Below are 21,977 nucleotides of genomic sequence, written 5' to 3'. Positions count from 1 at the left end.
GAGATTTAATAGGTAATATAATGTCCTTGGTTGTAGTTAATAATTAATAAGAAATACTTGCCATTAAAGTCACTGTTTATTGGCTAGAATTTCAGTCTAAATATGTTTCAGTTCACACTAAATTATCACTGCCTTAACATCACTAGTTTCACTCCAGTCAGTTTCAGTCCGGCATTTTTCCCTTGTAAACTACTGAATCTTAAATTAATTGCCGTTTTAGACAAAAAAGTAATCCCCCACCCACTCTAATTATTTAATGAATGGAAGTCCCATGTATGAAACACCCGATTTCCTGAACTGTGTGTTGGTAAATGATATAATTTTGAACATACATTCATTGGTATATGTAGACACTGTCTGCGAGTAGAGTTAGTGATAAAGAAGTACTAAATTAAAATGTCATTCCTGATGCTGTAGTTTTACTGCATCAAAAGTGAAAATATAGTATTATTTATCCTTTCATCATTTTGTGAGGGGTGACAGCAAGAAAAAGTTTTGTAAGGATTTGAAATTACGTGCAAAGTTTGTCGGATGTCACTAAGTGCTCTCATTCCCAGGTACTGGATGAATATTATCTGGGTAATTTGCTGCTATAGGTTATGCTGCCTCAAGACATCTACACAGTTTCTAACTGTAATACTTACCTTACTGTGTTGATATAAGATTACATCTCTTAAAAGAGTATATTATGACAGCATTTTAAATTTGGTCGATAACTGTACAAAATATTCAAAATCTTGCTTTTATTGTAGACAGGCAATCTGCAACAGGGATTGTGTCCTCAATTAACCATTTAGTAATGCAGATTCTATTTCTCGTTTAACCACTAAACCTCTGATATATTCCATTCCATTCCATTCCATGGAATTCCTTAATTAATATGTTTCCTTTTATTGCAGTGCGATTCTTATTTCCTGTTGCCATTTACATCACTGAGAACAACATTATGTTGCCACTCACTGTAAAGACAACTCGTTGAGTTGTAGACTGGCAAAATGAAAAGACTTGTGCAATGAGCGTTTGGCCAAAGCGTTCTTCAGAATATTAAAGAAAAAAACACACACAAGCACACTTCGTGCATATGTGACCACTTGTGTTGAGTGGTAGCAGCAATCTGGAGTGAGGTGACGAAGGGGAAAGGATAGCAGGGTATGAATGGGGGAAGAGAAGTCAGCATTTCCTAATGGAGCATGCAGGAACTAGGTGATGGCCCTGGCGTAGCTCCGTCTTGCGTCGTCGAGATGCTGTGGGCGAGGGATTGGTTGGGGTGGGGGTGGGGGGATGGGGAGTGGGAAAGGTGTAGAGAGGCTGGTCGCACTGGCAGAGAGCAGAGCATAATGATGGCGGGGGACTAAATTGGGGTAGGTGATAGGACAGAGGGGGTGGTATCTGTTGGGTGGAGGGTGTGGAGACAGTATGTCACTGTAGGCTGAGGCCAGCCTGATTTTGGCAGCAGAGAATGTGTCATAAGAATAACTCACATCTGCATAGTTCACAGAAGTTGGTGGTGGTGGGGAGGATCCAGATGGACCGAGGTGTGAAGCAGCCAATGAAATCGAGCGTTTTACATTCAGCTGGTTGTTGTGTCACAGGGTGGCCCACTTTGCTCTTGGCCACAGTTTGGCAGTGTCCATTCGTCTCGGTAGAAAGCTGGTCGGTAGTCGTACCGATATAAAAAGCTGTGCAATGATTGCTGCAAAGCTGGGGTATATGACATGGCCCCGCCTCGTATGGGGCAGGATAAGCCTGTAACACTACTAGAATAGGAGATGCTGCATGGGCAGATTGAGCAGGTCTTACGCCTGAGTCTTCCACAGTGGTATGATCCCTGTGGCAATGGATTTGGATTGAGAGTGGCATAGGGAAGTACTAGGGTGTTGTGGAGAATGGGTGGATGATAGAAAAACTTTAGGAGTTGTGGGAAGGAGCCTGGTTGGGATTGTTATTATTAATTTTTAAAATTTGCTTTCAGGACGTGCCCTTACAGCGATCTCAGCAGTGGAATATCAGTATTGATGATACGAATGTGAGGACAGCACAACACTTAGTCCCCAAGTGGAGAAAATCTCTGACCCAGCCACCGATCTAACCTGGGCCCCTCCAGTTAGCAATTCGCTGCAGTGACTGTGCAGTTACCACGACAGACATCTTTTGTAGGATATCACTCATTTCAGGGAATGATGATAGGTAGTCAAAACCCTTTCAAAGAATGTTGTTCAGTTGTTCCATTCCAGGGTGGTATCGGCTACTGAAGGGTGTGCTACTTTGTAACTGGTTTGGTTAGGTGGTGGTTGGATTAGGGATGTGTGGTGATATATCAGTAGAAATTGAATTGTGGACAAGGTTTGGGAGAAAATGCCTGTCTGTGAAGTCCTTTGTGAGACCTTCATTATGCTGGGGGAGGGAGTTCTTATCACTGCAGATATGCCATCCCTGGCTGTTCGGGCTGTAAAGTAGAGATTTTTTGGCGATGCAGGAATGACAGCTGTTGAAGTGCAGGTATTGTTGGTGAGATTAATGAGGACAGATGTGTGGACAGAGTGATCAGAGAGTAGGTCGACATCCGGGATGATGACATGCTGGCGTAAGGAGGACCAGGTGAATTGGATGCGGGAGAAGGTCTTGCGGTTCTGAAGGAAGGTGGATAGGGTGTTGTCGTGGCCCTAAGTTCAGATCATTAAGGTCTCATTGTTGACCAGGTGTTTGATATTCCAACTTGGACTTTCCATTGTTTTATTTCATTTAAGATTTTCTGAACCTCTGTACTGGCTACTCAAAAACACGTACACTCTCAGTTCTAAAAACTTGCATTGGTGAGATGACATTGGCTGTGAAAATTCCATCTCTCAAAGAACTTGTCACCCTGGGGTTCTAATGTGTAAATAAATAAGATGATTTCAGTCTCAATTACACAAATCATTTCAGCAACTGTTAACTGACTGCCTCACTTCTGTTTTTGCAGAAACCAACATACTAAACACAGTGCTGAATAATAAATGAAAAGCGCCAATTATTATAATGTTGTTCTACCAAGAACCGATGGAAGATTCAGATAACAGTGCTGAATGTTTTCTACAATTAAAAATCAGTTAATACCAGTCAGTACCATCCAATCTTTATTGATTCCACTACTCTTGTCAGCCACCTCTCTGGAAGTCTTCTTTACAGTGCCAGTACTGTGAGTATTGCAGCAAGTTTAAATGTGGAGAACCATGTGGCAAGCTTGGTTGTTCTGTGCAGCACAATTAGGTAGCGTAAGGGATAGAGCTCTGCGAATGAAAGCAGATGTTAGACTTTTGACTTTCAATCTTACACACTGTGTTAACTCCTGACATCTTCCGACGAGGTAGAACATTATGACTGCTGCCCGCTGAGAGTCTGAATGCCACTTGGTGACATTGCAGGTATATGATGTAAGGAAAATAGAGTGAGGCAGAGATAAATGGGGGATTGTTAGAATGACGATACGGGCTGTAAGCAGTTTTGAGCAGGGCAGATTGCTAAGGCCTGGGACCTTGGAACAAGGAACTTGGAAATGGAAGAGCTGGTTGGCAAAAGTGGCTGAATGACAGTGACACCACAAGCAGGTGACAAGTTGTTGAAAGTTCACACCGCATTCAGATCTGATGTTCAGAAGCTTACAAAATCTGTAAAGCGGGATTGGTGGCAAACTGTGAGGGATCTGATGACAGAATACAGTGATGGTGCAGGCTCGAGAGTTGTGGTGCTCTCTGTTCAGCACGCGCTATTGAATGTTGCGTTTTGCAGCAGACAACCCCTGTGTGTTCTTGCTTTGCTCTGTGACATCATCAGTTATGATTGTTGTAGGCACAGGGGGATCAGTGGAAATGTGTAGCCTCGTCAGAAGAATGACATTTCTTGTTACACCAGGTCAAAGGTCGTGTCCGGATAAGCTGTCATCCGTGTAGTGCAGAAACGTTTGACACGGTGCCCATATGCAGACTGTTAATGAAGGTACAAGCATACAGAATAGGTTCCCAGATTTCTGAGTACCTTGAAGACTTCTTACATAATAGAACCCAGTATGTTGTCCTCGACAGTGAGTGTTCGTCTGAGACTAGAGTATCGTGAGTAGTGCCCCAGGTATCTGTGACAGGACCACTGTCATTTTCTGTATGCATAAATGATCTGACAGACAGGCTGAGCAACAATCTGTGACTGGTTGCGGATGTTGTACGGGAAGGTGTCGTCATTGAGTTTAGGAAGATATGAGAGGGCTTTGGACAAAATTTCTAGTTGGTGTGATGAATGGCAGCTATCTCTAAATGTAGAAAAATGTATTGTATTTACTCAAATCTAAGCCGCACTTTTTTTTCCGGTTTTTCTAATCCAAAAAACCGCCTGTGGCTTAGAATCGAGTGCAAAGTACGCGGAAGTTCTGAAAAATGTTGGTAGGTGCCGCCACAACTAACTTCTGCCGTCAAATATATGTAGAGCTACATAGGCATGCTTTGCAGGCACAAACATAAATACTGGCACCAAAACACCTACATCAGTAAATAAATTTAAAAAAAAAGTGGAAGACGAGCTTTTTTCTCCACCCCGAGTTTCGACCAGTGCATTTTCATACATTATCCAACGAAGTAAATACAAATTTTGTATTGTTGATCTTCAAATGTAGCAGCATTTCAATGTACTACGAAAATCCGACTGGCAAGACTGTTTGGGATGTTTGTCAATATGGGAAACTCTACGTTCAGAATTTTCTCCTACCTGTGAGAAGAGATGGTTGCTAATAGGAACTTTTATGAATTGTGAATCACATGAAGTATTCTCTTCACCATAAGAATAATACGAATATAATCATTTTGTCATGTATTCTTTCATGTTTGCTGCTACCTCATTTAAATCCTGTCTGCCTAATAAACTACGAAATTAGAGTGAGACAACAGCAAATGCGGAAGAACATACATATCATGGCATGTTTATATTCGTATTATTCTTATACCTAATAGTGATACAGTCAGAAATGAAGCACGGCAATTGATTAGATTTTTAAATCTAAGATGACTCTAATTTATGTGCAGAATGTAATGCACTAAAGAGGCGTCTGCAAAGATTTTCAAACAGAGAAAAATTTTCGCTTAACTCTCGTTCAGAACATTGTCTATCATATGCAGTCTATTATTTGGTTCTTGTTGATCATTATCAAAGAAAGCAGCAGTGTAACTAACAACAAATAGCAGTCTCTTGCCATTGTATCGCTAATGAGACGATTCCTCTTTTTTCTTTTAATTGTAAGTGGCGGTACCGTGCACAAAAGCAAGCCATGTGGCGAGTGGCGACAGGCCATAAACACTCATTATCAGAAAGCGACAAATAATGCATGACTCAATACAGTAATACATTTTCAGCTTAGAGTAACGTAAACACGTATAACAAAGAGAACGGCACTTATCAGATCAAAGAAAAATAAGCAATCAATTCAAATCAGACGAAGCACGTGAAGAAAGAAGGGTACCCGTATAAATACGGATGGAGCGCCTGACGCATAGCAGTGGCTACTTGGTATAGCTTAACTGCTAAGCTTACGACTTGAACCAAACTACTGTAGCTGTATCGTCATTCAGTCGACCTAAATTGTGTCTCACATTATAATGAACCAACTTTGTTTCGATTTGGAGGTGCGGCCTAAAACTTCTCTCCCCTGGAATTTCGAGTCTCAAATTTCAGGTGCGGCTTAGATTCAGGAATTTTTTTCTCCCCTTGATTTCAAGTCACATTTTTCAGGTGCAGCTTAGATTTGAGTGCGACTTAGATTCAAGTAAATACGGTAATTTACTGCAGACGAGTAGGAAGAACAATCCTGTAATGTTCAAATATAGCATTAGTAGTGTCCTGCCTTACACGGTCACATCATTTAAACATTTGAGCATAATGTTACAAAGCAGTGTGAAATGAAATGGAAAGAGCATGTAAGGATTGTAGAGGGGAAGGTGAATGATTGACTTTGGCTTATTGGGAGTGTTTTAGGAAAGGGTGCTTCATCTGTAAATGGGATCACGTGTAGAACATTAGTGCAACCCTTGCTTGCATACTTCTCGAGTGTTCAGGGTCCCAACCAGGTCAGATTTAAAGGATGATGTTGAAGCAGTTTAGAAGTGGGCTGCTAGTTTTGTTACCAGTAGTTTTGATCAATGCACAAGTATTACAGAGATTCATCAGGAACTCAAATGAGCATTGCTGGAGGGAAGGCAACATTCTTTTTGGAACACTGTTGAAAAATTTGGAGAATCAGCATTTGAAGCCGACTGCAGAGCAAGTCTGCTGCCACCAACTTACATTTCATATAAAGACCATGGCAATCAGAACAGGAAGGTCCACGGTGGGTCTAATTTTTGCTGTAAGACAACTGCAGGAACAGCATCATGAATATGGAATAGATGTACTAATGACCTTCTTGGACATCGAAAAAGCGTATGATAGTGTTTGTAGAAGCAAAGTGTGGAAAGCCCTGGAGAACAGAGGAGTAGCAAAACAGATTATTTGGAGGATAAGGGAAATGTACCATGGAAGTGTGAGCTGTGTGAAAGTGGGAGAGGAGAGATCAGCTTGGATTGAACAGAAGAATGGCTTGAGGCAGGGAAGTGCAATTTCACCATTACTCTACATTGTAGTGATGAATGATATAATGAGTACAGTAGCAATAGTAATTGGTGAAGGAAAGATGAAAGCTATGGTGTTTGCAGATGATATGATGATTTGGGGGATAAAGAGGAGGAAGTGAAAGAACATTTGGACATATGGGAATGAACAGTACATGAATATGGGATGAAATTTAATATAAGTAAGAGTGAGATGATTATCACAACAAGAATGAAGGAGAGTGGAACAACTGGAATAACAATTGGTTAGGAGCGATTGAGGAGAGTGAAGAGTTTCAAGTACCTAGGAATCCTGATACAGGAAGATGGAAAAAAATGACAGAGAAATAAATGAGTGGGGGAGAAAAGCAGAAGAATTTTGGAAGAGTGTCAGAAGCCTGATATGGAGCAAGGATGTACCCCAAATCGATAAAAAGGTTATATACCCGTCATACTATGTCCCGATCCTGACATATGCATCTGAAACCTGGTTTACGAAAGGAAGAGAGAAAAGCAAAGTACAAACTAGTGAGATGAAATTCTTGAGGAACAGTATTGGAATGACAAAGATAGACAGGTTAAGAAATGAGAGGATCAGAGAGTTAATGAAGGTGGAGATGGTATGGGCATGTTAAGCGAACAGAGGAGAAGAGGATACCCAGGAGGATACACAAGATGAAACTTGAAGGAGAGAGACCAAGAGGAAGATCGATAGACAGATGGCTGAAAGGCATGTAGGAATGTGTCAAGAAGAAAGGAGAAGACTGAACCAAGGTGAAGACGGAGAGATGGTGGCAAGACAGAAGACGATGGAGAGGCTTATGTTCTAAACAGACCCTGCCAGAGGCTGGAAACTGCCCCAGATGATGATGATGATGATGATGATGATGATGATGATGATGATGATGATGATGATGACCATGGAGATAACAGAAGTTACGGCTTGTTCAGAGGCATATTGGTAATCATATTGCCTTCACTGTATTTGCAAGTGTAACAGAAAATGAAATGACTAGTAGTGATACAGGGTACCATCTGCCGTGTGTCGTACGGAGTGTTGTGGGGTATGCATGTAGCTTTGATGTAGATGTAGATGTAGGATGGCTGCTGTGGATGAAGGATTGTGCAGGCAATATTAAACAATGGGAGACATTCACGTGGGCTTCCATGGAACCTGAGGAAGTAATCAAGGGTGCAATGCCAGAATGACTTTACAGTGGTTTGAAGAGTGTTAGGAAAAAAAAAAAAAAAAGAAAAGATTGATGCTTTTGCCACCAAATTTGCCTAATCTGAACCTTAAGGAACACGTGTGGTGCACTATTGGGCATCAGCTTTGCACCCACCAATGACGGGCTCATAAGCTATGGGGATTGTGTGGTCTACGCGTAAAGATGTAGTGTCACACGCCTTATGAAAAGGCTTGTCAGAGCCATGTAATGCAGAATCGCTGCTGTATTGCATTTCAAACTGGACCACAACTATTGTCTCATCAGTGTATGAAAAACAAAGAAATATTATGGAAAAAAGTAGATGAATTGGGTCTTGATCGATTGACAAAATTAAAATACAGAACAGTTTAATATTTCACCAGGGTGACTTTCCGAACCTTTCTTATTACTGTTGATAAATTATGTTTTCAGCAAAAGCTCATGTAAATAGAAAGTTACTTATTTTTATGACTTAGCAAGTCGTCATGGAAGGGCATATACAGTTGCACTTTGATGAATTACATCGTAAATTCCAGAGATCGCATCCAGTTATGATACCACTTGTCTGACCTGACTTAAAAAGTAACAAAAATGTTAATGCTGGAAGCTCCACAAGGATATTTAGGGATAGTGCTGTTGTGTGCAGAGAAGCCACAACACTAATCAACTGGAGCAAAATGTGTAGGATTAATACAAGGTGCTGGGATTGGCAGCTGATCCTCAGCATAAATAAACGAAATGTATAACTGGATATGAATAGCTTGGCCTGTGAGTTGAAGTGGTTCCATTGTCGTTTCAGGTCAGGATTGTTTGTATGTCTTATTTCTCGTTGATTCATTTTTTCTCTCATATTAGTGCTGTTGCCTTTGCTGGAATGGTAGGACTCATATGGTTTACTGTTTTCTTTGAAATGACCTCATCTAGCGGCGTTTTGACTGTGTCTTTTCATTGTGTTGTTACATATTCTAGGTTGCCATTATGTATCAGACATAGAAGGGTCGATAACGCATCTTGTATTACATTTTGGTATTATATCCAGCATTATGTCCAATCATAAATAGATGGAAATTCCCAGTGGAACTTACTCACTGAGAAAACCAAATGTGCCAACTGCCAGGGCAAACACTCACTGCTGTCCTATAAATGCAACAACCACCCCAAAGAAATCCTTAACACATACAGTCAGGTGTCCCCAAGACAGGAGCTGAGCATACCCCTTGCCCCACTCAACAAAAAAATGCACAACAGAAGCAGTCATGAAAAATGACTTTGTCAGAATACTAAAAGATGTTTTCCAGAATGTGTGTTGAGACAGGAAACACTAAATCAAGATAATGGTAACACAAGCAATGAAACAGCTTCTAGGGAAGGATTTATAAGTAACACAAAGGAACAACTGTATCCATGTGACAGTCACTGAAACAAGTAAGTGGAGCCATCTCAGAAAAACAAAGGCCTTTTAGCCTTTATGATGGTAGGGCAGGGTGACATCAGTTGAAAGGAAAACATAATGTTCATCAGTGCTAATGAATTGACAAACAAAAAGACTTCAGTTATGAACAGTTAGAAACAAATGAACATCTACATCCTCAGGGTTGCTGAAACATAGCAGACAGTCCGAAGAACATACAAGTTTAATAGGTATGACTACTACTCCATAAACCACCCAGATGGCTGCGAGATGTGGTAATTTTCACTGGTATAAATGCCCCCACAATTGGAAGTCGTGCTCCCCAAACGTCTCCAAGGCACAGAGGCTGTTTTGGTACTGATGAGGGCACTGCAATGCAAACTTGACAGTTGCTTGTTTATTCAACCTGCCACAACAAGCAGTGCTTCATGACTTCCTGCAATACCTAATGATTCACAAATATACCTTAGAGACACAATGACTGACAGCAATACATAAGCATTCTTCAGCATCCTCACCATTAATCCCTTAGTTAGACTCCCATTGAATCAGCTGACTTTCATAGTCCACATGGACACGACTACCTCTTGACAGTATTCTCCATAGTTCATACCTAACTGACACCCTGACTCAACCACAGTTGGGATACCCTTGACTATTGATCATCTCTTCTTCCTGCACTCCACTACAGCAGTAAACTCATCCCTCCCCCAGCTGACACAGCACACCGTGCAGCTACACGCAAAGACGCATTGGACATAATAACAAGATGTATACAAGATGGATTATCAACCCCTCTAAGTCTGACAGATAATGGTGACCTAGAACATGTAACCCTGCAATGAGAATAAAAGGTCAAGAAGCCAATAGATAGGCCACTCCAAAGAAAAAAGTAAACCATTGGAGACCTACCAACCCAGAAAAGGCACTAGCACTAATATGAGAGAAAACACGAATCTACTGAGAAATGAGATGTTCAAACAATCCCAACATGAAACAACAATGGAACCATTTCAACTCACAATCCAAGCTATTTACATTACTGGCCATTAAAATTGCTACACCACGAAGATGACGTGCTACAGACGTGAAGTTTAACCGACAGGAAGATGCTGTGATATGCAAATAATTAGCTTTTCAGAGCATTCACACAAGGTTGGCGCCAGTGGCGACACCTACAACGTGCTGACATGAGGAAAGTTTCCAACCGATTTCTCATACGCAAACAGCAGTTGACCGCCGTTGCCTGGTGAAACGTTGTTGTCATGCCTCGTGTAAGGAGGAGAAATGCGTACCATCACGTTCCCGACTTTGATAAAGGTCAGGTTGTAGCCTATCGCGATTGCGGTTTATTGTATCGCGACATTGCTGCTCACGTTTGCTGCTCACGTTGGTCGAGATCCAATGGCTGTTAGCAGAATATGGAATCGGTGGGTTCAGGAGGGTAATATGGAACGCCGTGCTGGATCCCAATGGCCTCATATCACTAGCAGTCGAGATGACAGGCATCTTATCCGCATGGCTGTAATGGATCGTGCAGCCACGTCTCTATCCCTGAGTCAACAGATGGGGAGGTTTGCAAGACAACCATCATCCGCACGGACAGTTCGACGCCGTTTGCAGCATCATGAACTATCAGCTCGGAGACCATGGCTGCGGTTACCCTTGACGCTGCATCACAGACAGGAGCGCCTGCGATGGTGTACTCGACAACAAACCTGGGTGCACGAATGGCAAAACGTCATTTTTTCGGATGAATCCAGGTTCTGTTTACAGCATCATGATGGTCGCATCCGTATTTGGCAACATTGCAGGGCGTGATGGTATGGGGTGCCATTGGTTACACGTCTCGGACACGTCTTGTTCGCATTGACGGCACTTTGAACAATGGACGTTACATTTCAGATGTGTTACGACCCGTAGCTCTACCCTTCATTCGATCCCTGTGAAACCGTACATTTCAGCAGGATAATGCACAACCACATGTTGCAGGTCCTGTACGGGCCTTTCCGGATACAGAAAATGTTCGACTGCTGCCCTGGCCAGCACATTCTCCAGCTCTCTCACCAACTCAAAACGTCTGGTTAATGGTGGCCGAGCAACTGGCTCGTCACAATACGCCAGTCACTATCTTGATGAACTGTGGTATCGTGTTGAAGCTACATGGGCAGCTGTACCTGTACACGCCATCCAAGCTCTGTTTGACTCAATGCCCAGGTGTATCAAGGCCATTATTACGGCCAGAGGTGGTTGTTCTGGGTACTGATTTCTCAGGATCTATGCACCCAAATTGCGTGAAAATGTAATCACATGTCAGTTCTAGTATAATATATTTGTCCAATGAATACCCATTTATCATCTGCATTTCTTCTTGGTGTAGCAATTTTAATGGCCAGTAGTGTATATACAGTCACAAACAAACAAAATTGGACACCACCTATAGGAAATAGAACTACAGAGAGGGCTGGAAATTCTGGAAGAAATTTAAAACTCTTTCTGGCCAAGGACAGATCGGAAACAATGCATTAACAATTTGTGTGCTGTCTTCATAATGTTACGCTGCATTCAACGTTAGAAAGAAAGCAATACCCATAATATTATGGGCATGATATCCTAGTCAGGGGTGTCATAAAAGTAATATAACAGTTGTGGCAGTTCTTGCTAAGATGTTGTGTCCTTAACATTATGGGTACAGCATTGTTTATAACATTAAAGAGACCACAATATTATGGTCATGGCACTCAAAGTGTTAATAATAAACAATGAAGCCACCATGGATGCCAAAAAACAGAGCCAATTAATTTATAGAAGTCTTAGAAACCACCAACTCATTTCCAACAGACAACAAATTCAGTGACTAGCCTAGTAGAGACAGAAATAACTGATGCATGTACAAGCACCACAGTAGAGTAAGAGGACAACACACAAAACTGACAAAGCCAGTCTCAGATACAGAAATCACTGAAGCAGTCCCAGGACTAAACACCAGATGAATCCATATCCAGAAAACCACCTTCTCTATCATAGTCTTCATCCTATCCCTAATATACAACTACATTATGATGACAGAAAAAGTACCTGAGAGATGGGTGACAAGTAAGACTATAATGATCTCTAAACCCATCAAACCAAGAACTGATCCACCCTTGTATAGACCTAATCACTACTAGACGTATTAGGAAAACTTATGAACGAATAATTATTGACAAACTCCGAACATACACAGAGAAAGAAACAAATACTGCCCCTCGTACAATCAGGCTTACGGAAAAACCATTCCACCTGTGACCCACTCATTAAACTGACCAGTGATGTGAAGAAAAACTTCAGCAGACCCCAATGCACACTAGCCTTGTTCCTTTCTGTAGAGCAGGCACTCAGCTAACTGTGGCATGATGGATTGTTTACGAACTAGTGATGTAAGGACTCCTGACCAAAATATTACACATCATTAGAATACATATAGTAGTACAAACGTGTCTTGTACTCGTAAAGGATATCAGATGAGAATCACCCCAGAAACAGGAATCCCACAGGGAACTACAATATTCCTTCTACTGTATGCACTGCGCAACAATTACACACTGACAACTACTGACCAGGATGAAAAAATAGCCCTTTATGTAGTTAACACTGCCTGCTGGTGTGCAGTACTTTGCAGAAACACCATATGGTGTAAAACGAATAGGTACTTAGACAAACTCAAAAACTGGATGACCAAATGGGGGATATGACCTAACCTCCTCTAAAATACAATCCATGTTATTCCAACACAGAAACTAAACAAAAAAGTCAACAAAGATGCACAGACATAGAATTCAGACTCTTGAACCAGCTTCTACAGTTTAATGACATACAAGATATCTCATTATGTAGAAACCCGCAAATCTAAACATGCATCCTCAATACTTGCTGAGTGAGACGAGAAAATGTCAAAACCTAATGAGACAAATACAAGGATTACTCTATGGCTGCTTCACCAGGAGAGCTATATGCCCATACAGGACCCTCGTTAGATCCATCTACGAATACGCTGCTGCTCCTCTAGGGGGCCTATCCAGAAAAGTGACAGAAAAAGTTTACTTCACAGAGAAGAGATAGCTGAGAAGTATGGCAAAACTACCACCCCTCACCCCAAACAGTGATGTCTACGAAATCACAGGAACAGTTCCTCTTTAGATGAGACATACAAAACTGAAGGTAAGATATGGAAACCACATCATCAACAGACCAGACACGAAAGGCTTACTAACTACCAAATCTCTAATGACTAGGTGACCCAGGTTTTTACACACACAAACACACACACACACACACACACACACACACACACAGAGAGAGAGAGAGAGAGAGAGAGAGAGAGAGAGAGAGAGAGAGACTCAGCTGATACACCAAGAGATAATACTGATCCACCTAGACAACAGATATCAGAGATGACACAGTGCAATACCACAACGGCCTCAAGAGAAGAAACATGGCAAAAAACTGGTCTAACAGTAAACTAAACATTAGGATTAAGAAAACATGTAATACTCAGCTTCAAAATACTGTACCAACAGAAAAGAAGAACCTTTACACCTAGATATAGAAGCTATAACAGCAACAGCTTTCCATGTAAATCCCAGCTTCTAAATACTGCTATGACAAGGAGAGAACAACCTGTGCACCTAGAATACTTCTTTTAAATTTTGGTCACCATCATTATGATTAATTAGAACTATACAGATAAATAGTTTGTTATTTTATTATTATCTTTTCTCATTCTTTTTCAACTCATATAAAACCACATTGAAACCCTGTAAATGTATTGACTTGTAATTCAGAAGATAATAAAAAGTGTATATAAATAAAATAAATTGTAACCCTCTGGCTGGAGAAGGGCAAGTCAGATGAGACTTAAAGCAGCCTGCCTTTTCCCTTAAGGAAAGCAAGTGAAGCTTGCTTAAATAAATAAATAAATAAATATCTGATAGTACTCATATGGAACTATATGAAGTGGAATGGGAGTGCAGAATGTAAGCATTGAATGTTACACGGTAGATTTCTGTATTTAACACTTTCAACTAAACAAGAGATGCCAAGTGCTAGATGTGCAGAAGATTCTGATTCTAACATCTGTGTCCGTTTCTCATAGAAGTTTGCTTACCTCTTGTTTTGTAAAGATGACTCATTGTCTTTGTCCTGATTGATTTCTTCTCTGCTGGCTGCAGACTCTTAACATGTGTGCATAACAGAAAGGCAAATGGGAAAATCTCAATGTTACTATGAAGAGAATTGTGAAATATTGGGATGCCACCTGGTTTTCTTTTTATTGATAAACTTCACAAAATCAAGAAAATTATTTCTGGACCCAGTCTAATATTAATGGTCACAGCAAAATTACCAGATACTAATCATTATTTCTCAAAAACTGTAAAAAGTTATGGAAAATACTTGACCCAGTCGTAAGGATAACATGAGTTTGCACATGTACGTTTCCCAAGGCAGATTTTAACTAACTGTTCTCCTTATATTCAAAATTGCACTTCACACACAGTCTTGCTTGTTGCCTCTTTGGTAACTTATTGAACTAGCTTAACTGTTTGATGCATGTCTGCTCAGGGCATGCTTGTGGTTGGTCAATTTTGTCCACTGATGATTATCAACATTAAGTGCAGTTTGCAACTAGTTTCTAAGTGTGAATTAAGATTTCTTGAAATTATTGTTAATGAGTTATCACTACGGGGAATGTTAACAGTACTGTTGGGGATGCATATCAGTGTATAAAAAGTAACTTTAAGTAATGAAAGATACACTTATTGGTGCCAAGCCTCATAGGTGAATCAGTGTTGTCTCTATATGCTCTAACATGATACGGCCTCTACCCGTCTTATTGTTCTCGTGCTCTGAGACCACCTGTCATTTAGTCAGATGGGTAATTCCAATGATCCTAACTTCTTGCTAGCTTACAACATTGTGAATCTATTAAAATGTAGTAAATGTAGGCGGATATGAGGTGTGAACAGTACAGTGTAGCTTACAAAACCACAGTTTCATGAATACTTGAATATTGCATGTCAGTCTGCGAACTGCGCTAGAAAGGATTGATAGAGGAAGTAGAGAAGATCCAAAGAATAGTAGCACATGTCATCACAGATTTACATAGTAAGCATGAAAGCATAGTAGAGATGCTTATCCAATTTTGGTGGCAGATACTAAAAGAGAGGCATGGTGCATCAGTGTGGTTACTGTTAAAATTTTAAGAACATGTGTTCGTAAAAGAAACAACCGGTAACATTGCTTCCTAGCGCTAATGACCATAGCAGTTTTGCGCCCTAAAACCATAACAAAAACATTGCTTTCTTCTATGTATGTCTTGTGAAAAGACCACAAAGTTAAAATCAAAGAGATTAGAGCTGACACGGAGACCCAAAGATAATCGTTCTCCCACGAACCATTTCTGACTGGAACAGGAAAGCAGAGGGAAGCAGCATATACACTTGTTCTCAGTGAGACGTGGTGGAGTGTACCTCTGGGACCACAATCATTTTTCCCCTTCTCTGTTACATTCACAAATGGGTTGTGCAAAGAACAACTGTCGAAAAAAAGTGGTAAACAAAGTACCTACGTCACGCAATGTACGGTGGCTTAGAGTCGGGTACTGCTTTATTGTTTCTCGTAATAAACAGCATTTAAAATAGCATGTAATTTATCTGTGATTAATGTTTACTGATTCAGAGTTTTATTTTGCAGATGGTCAGCAGCAAAGGGCATCGGGCGCGTCACTGGCCGCCTTCCGAGGGACCTCGCAGATGAGGTCCTTAGCTCTGTCCTGGAGCTGTTCAGCCCACGAGAGCTGCACAGCGCTTGGCACGGGGGTTGCCTCGCACTCGCGGAGCTTGGTGAGTTGTGTGTCCTGTCGCTCAGAGTGAAGAAACTGTGTTAATACTTAGCCCTTCCATTCTTGACATTATTCACCACTGTGATTGGAGTAAATACAGGATTATCTGGGCAGAAACACCAGCCAGTCATGATTTATTGGTTTAATCCCCTGGTGTTTTTTGATTAAAACTCATTGTTCAATTGTTTGAATGGAACGAAAGTGACTCCCTAGTAGTTACACAGTCGATTTTTGTCCCATTTTTCATAGCCAAACAAAGAATTGGAAATGGACAAATAAGGTACCAAATTGACCACCATGAACTGAAAAAAAGAGTGTTTTGGAAGTAATCAGGGTAGTTAAAAAAAGGAAAACCATTGATCATATGTTTTATGAAATGATTTGTGTAAGTGTAAGATATAAAATACATTACAGAAACATTTGTTGTGTGTTCAAATGTTACTCAAAACTGTGTATGGCAAATGAGACTGCATGGTCTACATAATCCTCCAGACAATATCGTGTAGTATTCTTTACAGATCCAAACTAAACAATGAACTTTTAGTTCTCTGTCACCACCCTTATTTGCTTTACATGATTTTGAGCATAATTCAGAGGTATGTCAAATGTTTCTCTAATTTATTTTATTTCTTACTTTTAGCTGAATAATTTCACAAAACTTTCAAAAATAAAAGCTCAACACACGATTTTCAGTATCAGACCTTCCAACATCTCTGCTTTTATCTGAACTTAGATAAAGGCACAAAACACTTAGGCTAAGAAACTTAGATAAATCAACTTTTTCTTCTAATCTGGCCTAACATGGAGTCACAGAGAACAGCATGGAAGAAAATCTAGAAATACTACATTTTGCTGAGAAAGCAAAGAATTTATTGGAAGAAATACAAATATAAACCACATTCACAACAAACCTGACTGAAAGCTGAATTACTAACTAGAATTAAGAAACTGAATGTTCCCAAAAAATGTAATCCAGCTATAATGTTGTACTGTTAGAGGGATTATGCTACTCCCATAGTTAGTTTAGTAGTTTTTTTTTTTTTTTTTCGAAAGAAAGAAAGAAAGAAAAATCAAATATTACTGGGAAAAAATCCCTTCATTTGACAAGCCACTACTTTTTTCAAATTAAGTGTATAGGTTTTCATGACAATCTCGGCTAAGAACAAGAATCATAACTGTAGAAGTATTCCACTATTTAATTATCTTGTTCTTTGCGACCGCCAATCAAATCAGTAACTGTCTGACATCAACTTTTAACACATGTCTAACATCTTGTCTTCAGTCTAGCACATGGTTTAGCATATCACACGCAAATGATGCTGAATTCTATGCCATACTGTATACAGCTAAATTTTTCATCAAGTAAATAAAGATTAAAGACATTGTGTATAATGTAAAACCTATTTGTAAACCAGATAATCATGACTATTCTGTTACTGGATAGAACAAGACCGTGAAATTTGTACAAGAAATCCTCACTTCTGTCAGACAGCAGGCACACGTCTGAAACTAGTTATGGTGAAATAAATCATTCATTTATAAGATGTGGCTGGCTGCAGCTGTTCCTTCACTGATAATAAAATTTATTTTTGTAGAGGAACGTTATCAGGGTTGTAAATACAGAAATATACAACAAACCAATATCATAACACATGTTTTTCATGACAATGAAAAACAAGCTTTATCACATAACAATTTTGAGCATAAAATGTGAAGATGCCTTTGACATATTACATACCAATGCTTTTTACATTCTATGATGTTTCCTGTCGCTTATTTGTCCCATTAGCTACAAATGTACAAACCAACAAAATTTCTGAGGAGTGTTGTAGCATTGTTTCAAAACAATGTCTGTATTCTGTAATAGATAAGGAAACACAATCGCCCATGTAAGAGGTTCGTAGAATGCAGAAAATGGTGATTTGATTTGATATTTGTGAAATAGTTGCACTGTGCCAGCTATAGACTCTGCCATACTTTACCACTCGCAGCCTTCTCTGTATCCAGCTTGTGATTCAGAGTATTTTTCTCCAAGTTCTAAAAGCTTCTTGCTAGATGGTAACACTAGACTGATGTGAGGCATAGATACCCCAACACTCAAAACTGCATATTACTTTAGTAGGACATACATTGATGAGCCAAAATATTGTGACGAGGTACTTAATAGTGTGTTGGTCCACCTTTGGAGCTCAGTGCACCCACGATTCTGTGTCGTGTGGGTTCAAAGCATCTTTGGTAAATTTTCAGAGCTATGTGGCACCAGTTGTCTACGCATAGCATATGTAATTTCCATAAATTATGCACCGTGCTTTGTGGACATGGAGCTAGCACCTGACAGTGTCTCAGATGCATTCCACTTGTTTCAGTTCAGGCAAAACTGGTGACCGAGAACATCAGTGTGAGTGCACTATCATGTTCCTCAAACCACAATAGTGTGATTCTGGGCTTTGTACGGGCTCGAGACCCCGCGTTCCTGAGATAAGGTTTGGTAAGTGCCGCCAGTTCTCTGTCACCGTAAGCTCTTGGCGTGCTTCAGCGACCACTGTATGGCGTGGCAGCGGAATGTTGTGTGTCACAGGGAACTGGGATTTTGGCTTGACTGCCCAGATCGTGTGGATGAAAAAAGCCTCTATAAAAAACCACTCAATCTCAAGGTGTGCTGTGTGGTGATGAGATGCATGACTGTTGATGTGGAACAGTTGTTAGCTGGCAATCTCTGGAAAACCTGCTGCACCTCAGATGTATAAGGCTTACCTAGGCTCATGGGGCTCTGTGTAGGTGGACTTTTATTTCCTTAGCTGCTCATGGAACTGAGATGGATTCTTTGAAGTTTCCTCTTCCACCTCCCAGTGGAATGGGTGGGCTGCTGGTAGGTACCAATACCCAATACCCAATCAAATAATATGGCTGGTGTGTATAGTAACAGAACGCATGCTCCTGGCCATATTGTGTTTTTATTGGTTAAACAAAAAGAGGGAAGTTTTGAAAAAGTGTTACCTTTTTACATACAAAAGGATTTATAGGGGATTGCAGGTACTTTCATATCGGTTAAGCGGTTATGAAATGGGACACTGCTGATGGAAACATCAAGTTTCTGACAATGACAAACCTGCAGAAGGCCAAAACTTTTGGGGAATATGCCACTGAGACTGACCTCCACACCACATTAAACAACAGTAAAGGCATTGTGGCATGTAGAGAATGGTGGACATCCCCAAGGAATACCTGAAAGTTGAATGGGCCCAAGATGGCATTGTAGATGTGTAGAATATTGTGAAAAGGGTGGAAGGTGATCTGATTAAATCAGACTTATTCATCCTCACTTTTAATAGCACAAAATTCCCAGAACATATTAAGGCAAATTTTCCTCACATAACTGTGTGTCCCTTTGTCCTCAACCCAATGCACTGTTTTAAAAGACAGAACTTTGGGCACACCAGCTTAGGGTATAAGGGTGAAGCCACTTGGGACAAATTTGACAAGGCCGCCCATGATGGAGTTGGTTGCTCCTCCCCTCTGAAGTGTGTAAATTACTCTGGGGATCACCCTGTCTGCAGTAGCGACTGCAGTCTTTTTCCTGGAAGAAAGGAAGGTACAGGAGATTAAAACATCGAATCGCATGCCGTATGGTGAGACCAAGAGGATTTATAAAGTTGTACAGCCTCCCACATGCACTGCATCTTTTGCTTCGTCCCTCAGATAGCCAGTTTCGACAGCCAACTCTTCTACACAAATGGAGGTTTCTGCTGTCAGCACTAGAACCTGTGTTTGTCAGTGCACTAGTCAAGCTGCAGTTGTTTCAGAGCCCATAGCTCTCCTAAGAAAATCATATAAAGCAACGGTTACCACTATTGCAGAGTTGCTGGTACCTGCAAAAGCAGAGCTTGGTAAAAAGTCCGGCACTGCCTCCACCGCCTCTGTGGTAGCTCGTACAAAGCCCTCCCAGACCAAAAATGCAAGCTTCCACTGCAGGCGAAAATAGGCGGTAAGTCATCAGACCGAGCTGATGTCATTCGACTTCACGTTCTGTTGCTTCTGCTGCAGAGCCGATGGACTGCGAAGTCTGCACGGGGCAACCATCTTGCCCCAAGGCTGCTTGTCATCCTGTTGCGGGCTCCCCACCCCAGTGGAAAGACAGGTGAAAGTGCAACCCCTACGATAAATGGTTCCCATACTACAGCGAAGCAGAAATGGGTTCAGGACGTGTGGAGGAACTGAAATATAGGCAAACCCCTTGTGATTGTGTTTACAGGAAACACATTTCAAAGCCACAGACACCCCTGTGCTATGGGGCTGTACCCTCCACCAAAATGATAGCCTGACTGGAGAAAGAGCCAAGGGAAGGGTTGCTGTGTTTGTAAATAACACTCACTGCTCCTCTGGTGTCTCCTTGATTACTGACCAACGAGCAATATCTGTTGCTGTTTGTGGGGATCAGAAGATCGCATCTTCATCCTGTATTTACCTCCGCAGGATGCGGTGGACTCTGAGGCTCTCACAGTGCTTATAGCACAACTTCCACACCCATTTCTCCTGCTAGGTGATTTCAATGCCCATAATGTATTATGGGGTTCGACCTAGACTTCCCCCAGGAGTTGAGTTTTGGAGAACCTCATGATATCTCAGGAGCTGTGCATCATCAACACAGGCAGTCCCATTCATTTCACACTGGTACTGGGTCGTCTTTAGCCATCACTACTTCGCATTGTGGATCCCGCTACTGGATGGAGAATTGCTTGCTGAAATGGATGGTCAGCAGAGCTAACTGGAAGCTGTTCAGCCAGCTGGCTGTGTCTGAACACTGTGACATCGTCTAGGAATGGGTGGTCTACATCGTGGAAGTGATGTGTCATGCTGCTGACTTATGCATCCCAAAGTCTTCAGGTCATCTTAGGAAGTGATCTGTACCTTGGTGGACTGATGAGCGCCGTTCAGCAATCTGGAACAGACATGCGGGTCTTCGATGGTTTAAATGCTGGCCAGCAGCAGACAACCTCACACCCTTTCAAGCCGTAACAGAGAACCTCGCAGCCTTTCAAGCTGCAAGAGCATAGGCTCGACGTGTAATTAAGGAGAGCAGAAAATGGTTGTGGCTTGTGTTCCTGGACTTCACCAACTGTTCCACTTGTATGGGAAACTATCCGGATGATTTCTGGTAAACACATTCGTTTACCAAAGTGCTGAAATGGGTGTCTCCAAACAATGTGTGGAGACAGTGCTCAGACAGTGGCACAGCATTTTGCAGTGACTACTGCCAGTGCCAGGCAGGATCCGGCATTTCAATGCTACTGTGCGACTGCAGAGTGGAGCAAGTTGGACTTGAGGTCCCACAATTCTGACCTGTACAACTGCCATTTCTCCATGCGGGAGCTGGAATCGGCACTGTCTGAGACTCGTGATACTGCACCTTTTCACGACACTATCCAGTACTGCATGCCTCGATACTCACCAGCACCATCAAAGGAAATCCTCCCCAAATGTTTTGGCCTTATATGGCAGACAGCCAACTTTCCCAACTCGTAGAGAGAATCAATTCTGATTCTTCTCTTCAAACCTGGAAAGGATTGCACATGGCTCAGTAGTTACAGGAGTGTCGCCTTAACGAGCTGTGTAGGAAAGACCCCGGAATGAATGGGTAACCATCATCAGGTGTGGCTGTTACAGATCAGGCAACTGCTTAGCTGCTCTCAGTGTGGATTCCTGAGAATTTGGGCCACTATCGACAACCTGACCTTACTAGAGGCGGCTATTCAACAGGTTTTCCTACGTAAACATCACTGCCTTGCTATATTCTTTGATATTGGCAAGGGATACAGGACTACTTGGAGACACAATAATCTCGAGCAACTCCATCAATGGGACTTTCATGGCCA

At 41.4% G+C, this 21,977-nt stretch overlaps 1 protein-coding gene across 1 annotated transcript in view; it reads left to right on the top strand.

The window, feature by feature from the left end:
* Nucleotides 1-21,977, top strand: part of LOC126215339 (tubulin-specific chaperone D) — a 196,441-nt gene that overhangs the window by 54,117 nt on the left and 120,347 nt on the right. Inside the window, exon 6 of the mRNA XM_049942023.1 lies at nucleotides 15,957-16,105. Coding sequence (XP_049797980.1) covers nucleotides 15,957-16,105 — 149 coding nt within the window. The remainder of the gene's footprint in view (nucleotides 1-15,956; nucleotides 16,106-21,977) is intronic.

The sequence above is a fragment of the Schistocerca nitens genome, chromosome 12 (genome assembly GCF_023898315.1).
Source record: "Schistocerca nitens isolate TAMUIC-IGC-003100 chromosome 12, iqSchNite1.1, whole genome shotgun sequence".
NCBI classification, from domain to species: Eukaryota; Metazoa; Arthropoda; class Insecta; order Orthoptera; family Acrididae; genus Schistocerca; species Schistocerca nitens.
This window is presented reverse-complemented; position numbering and strand designations above follow the sequence as displayed.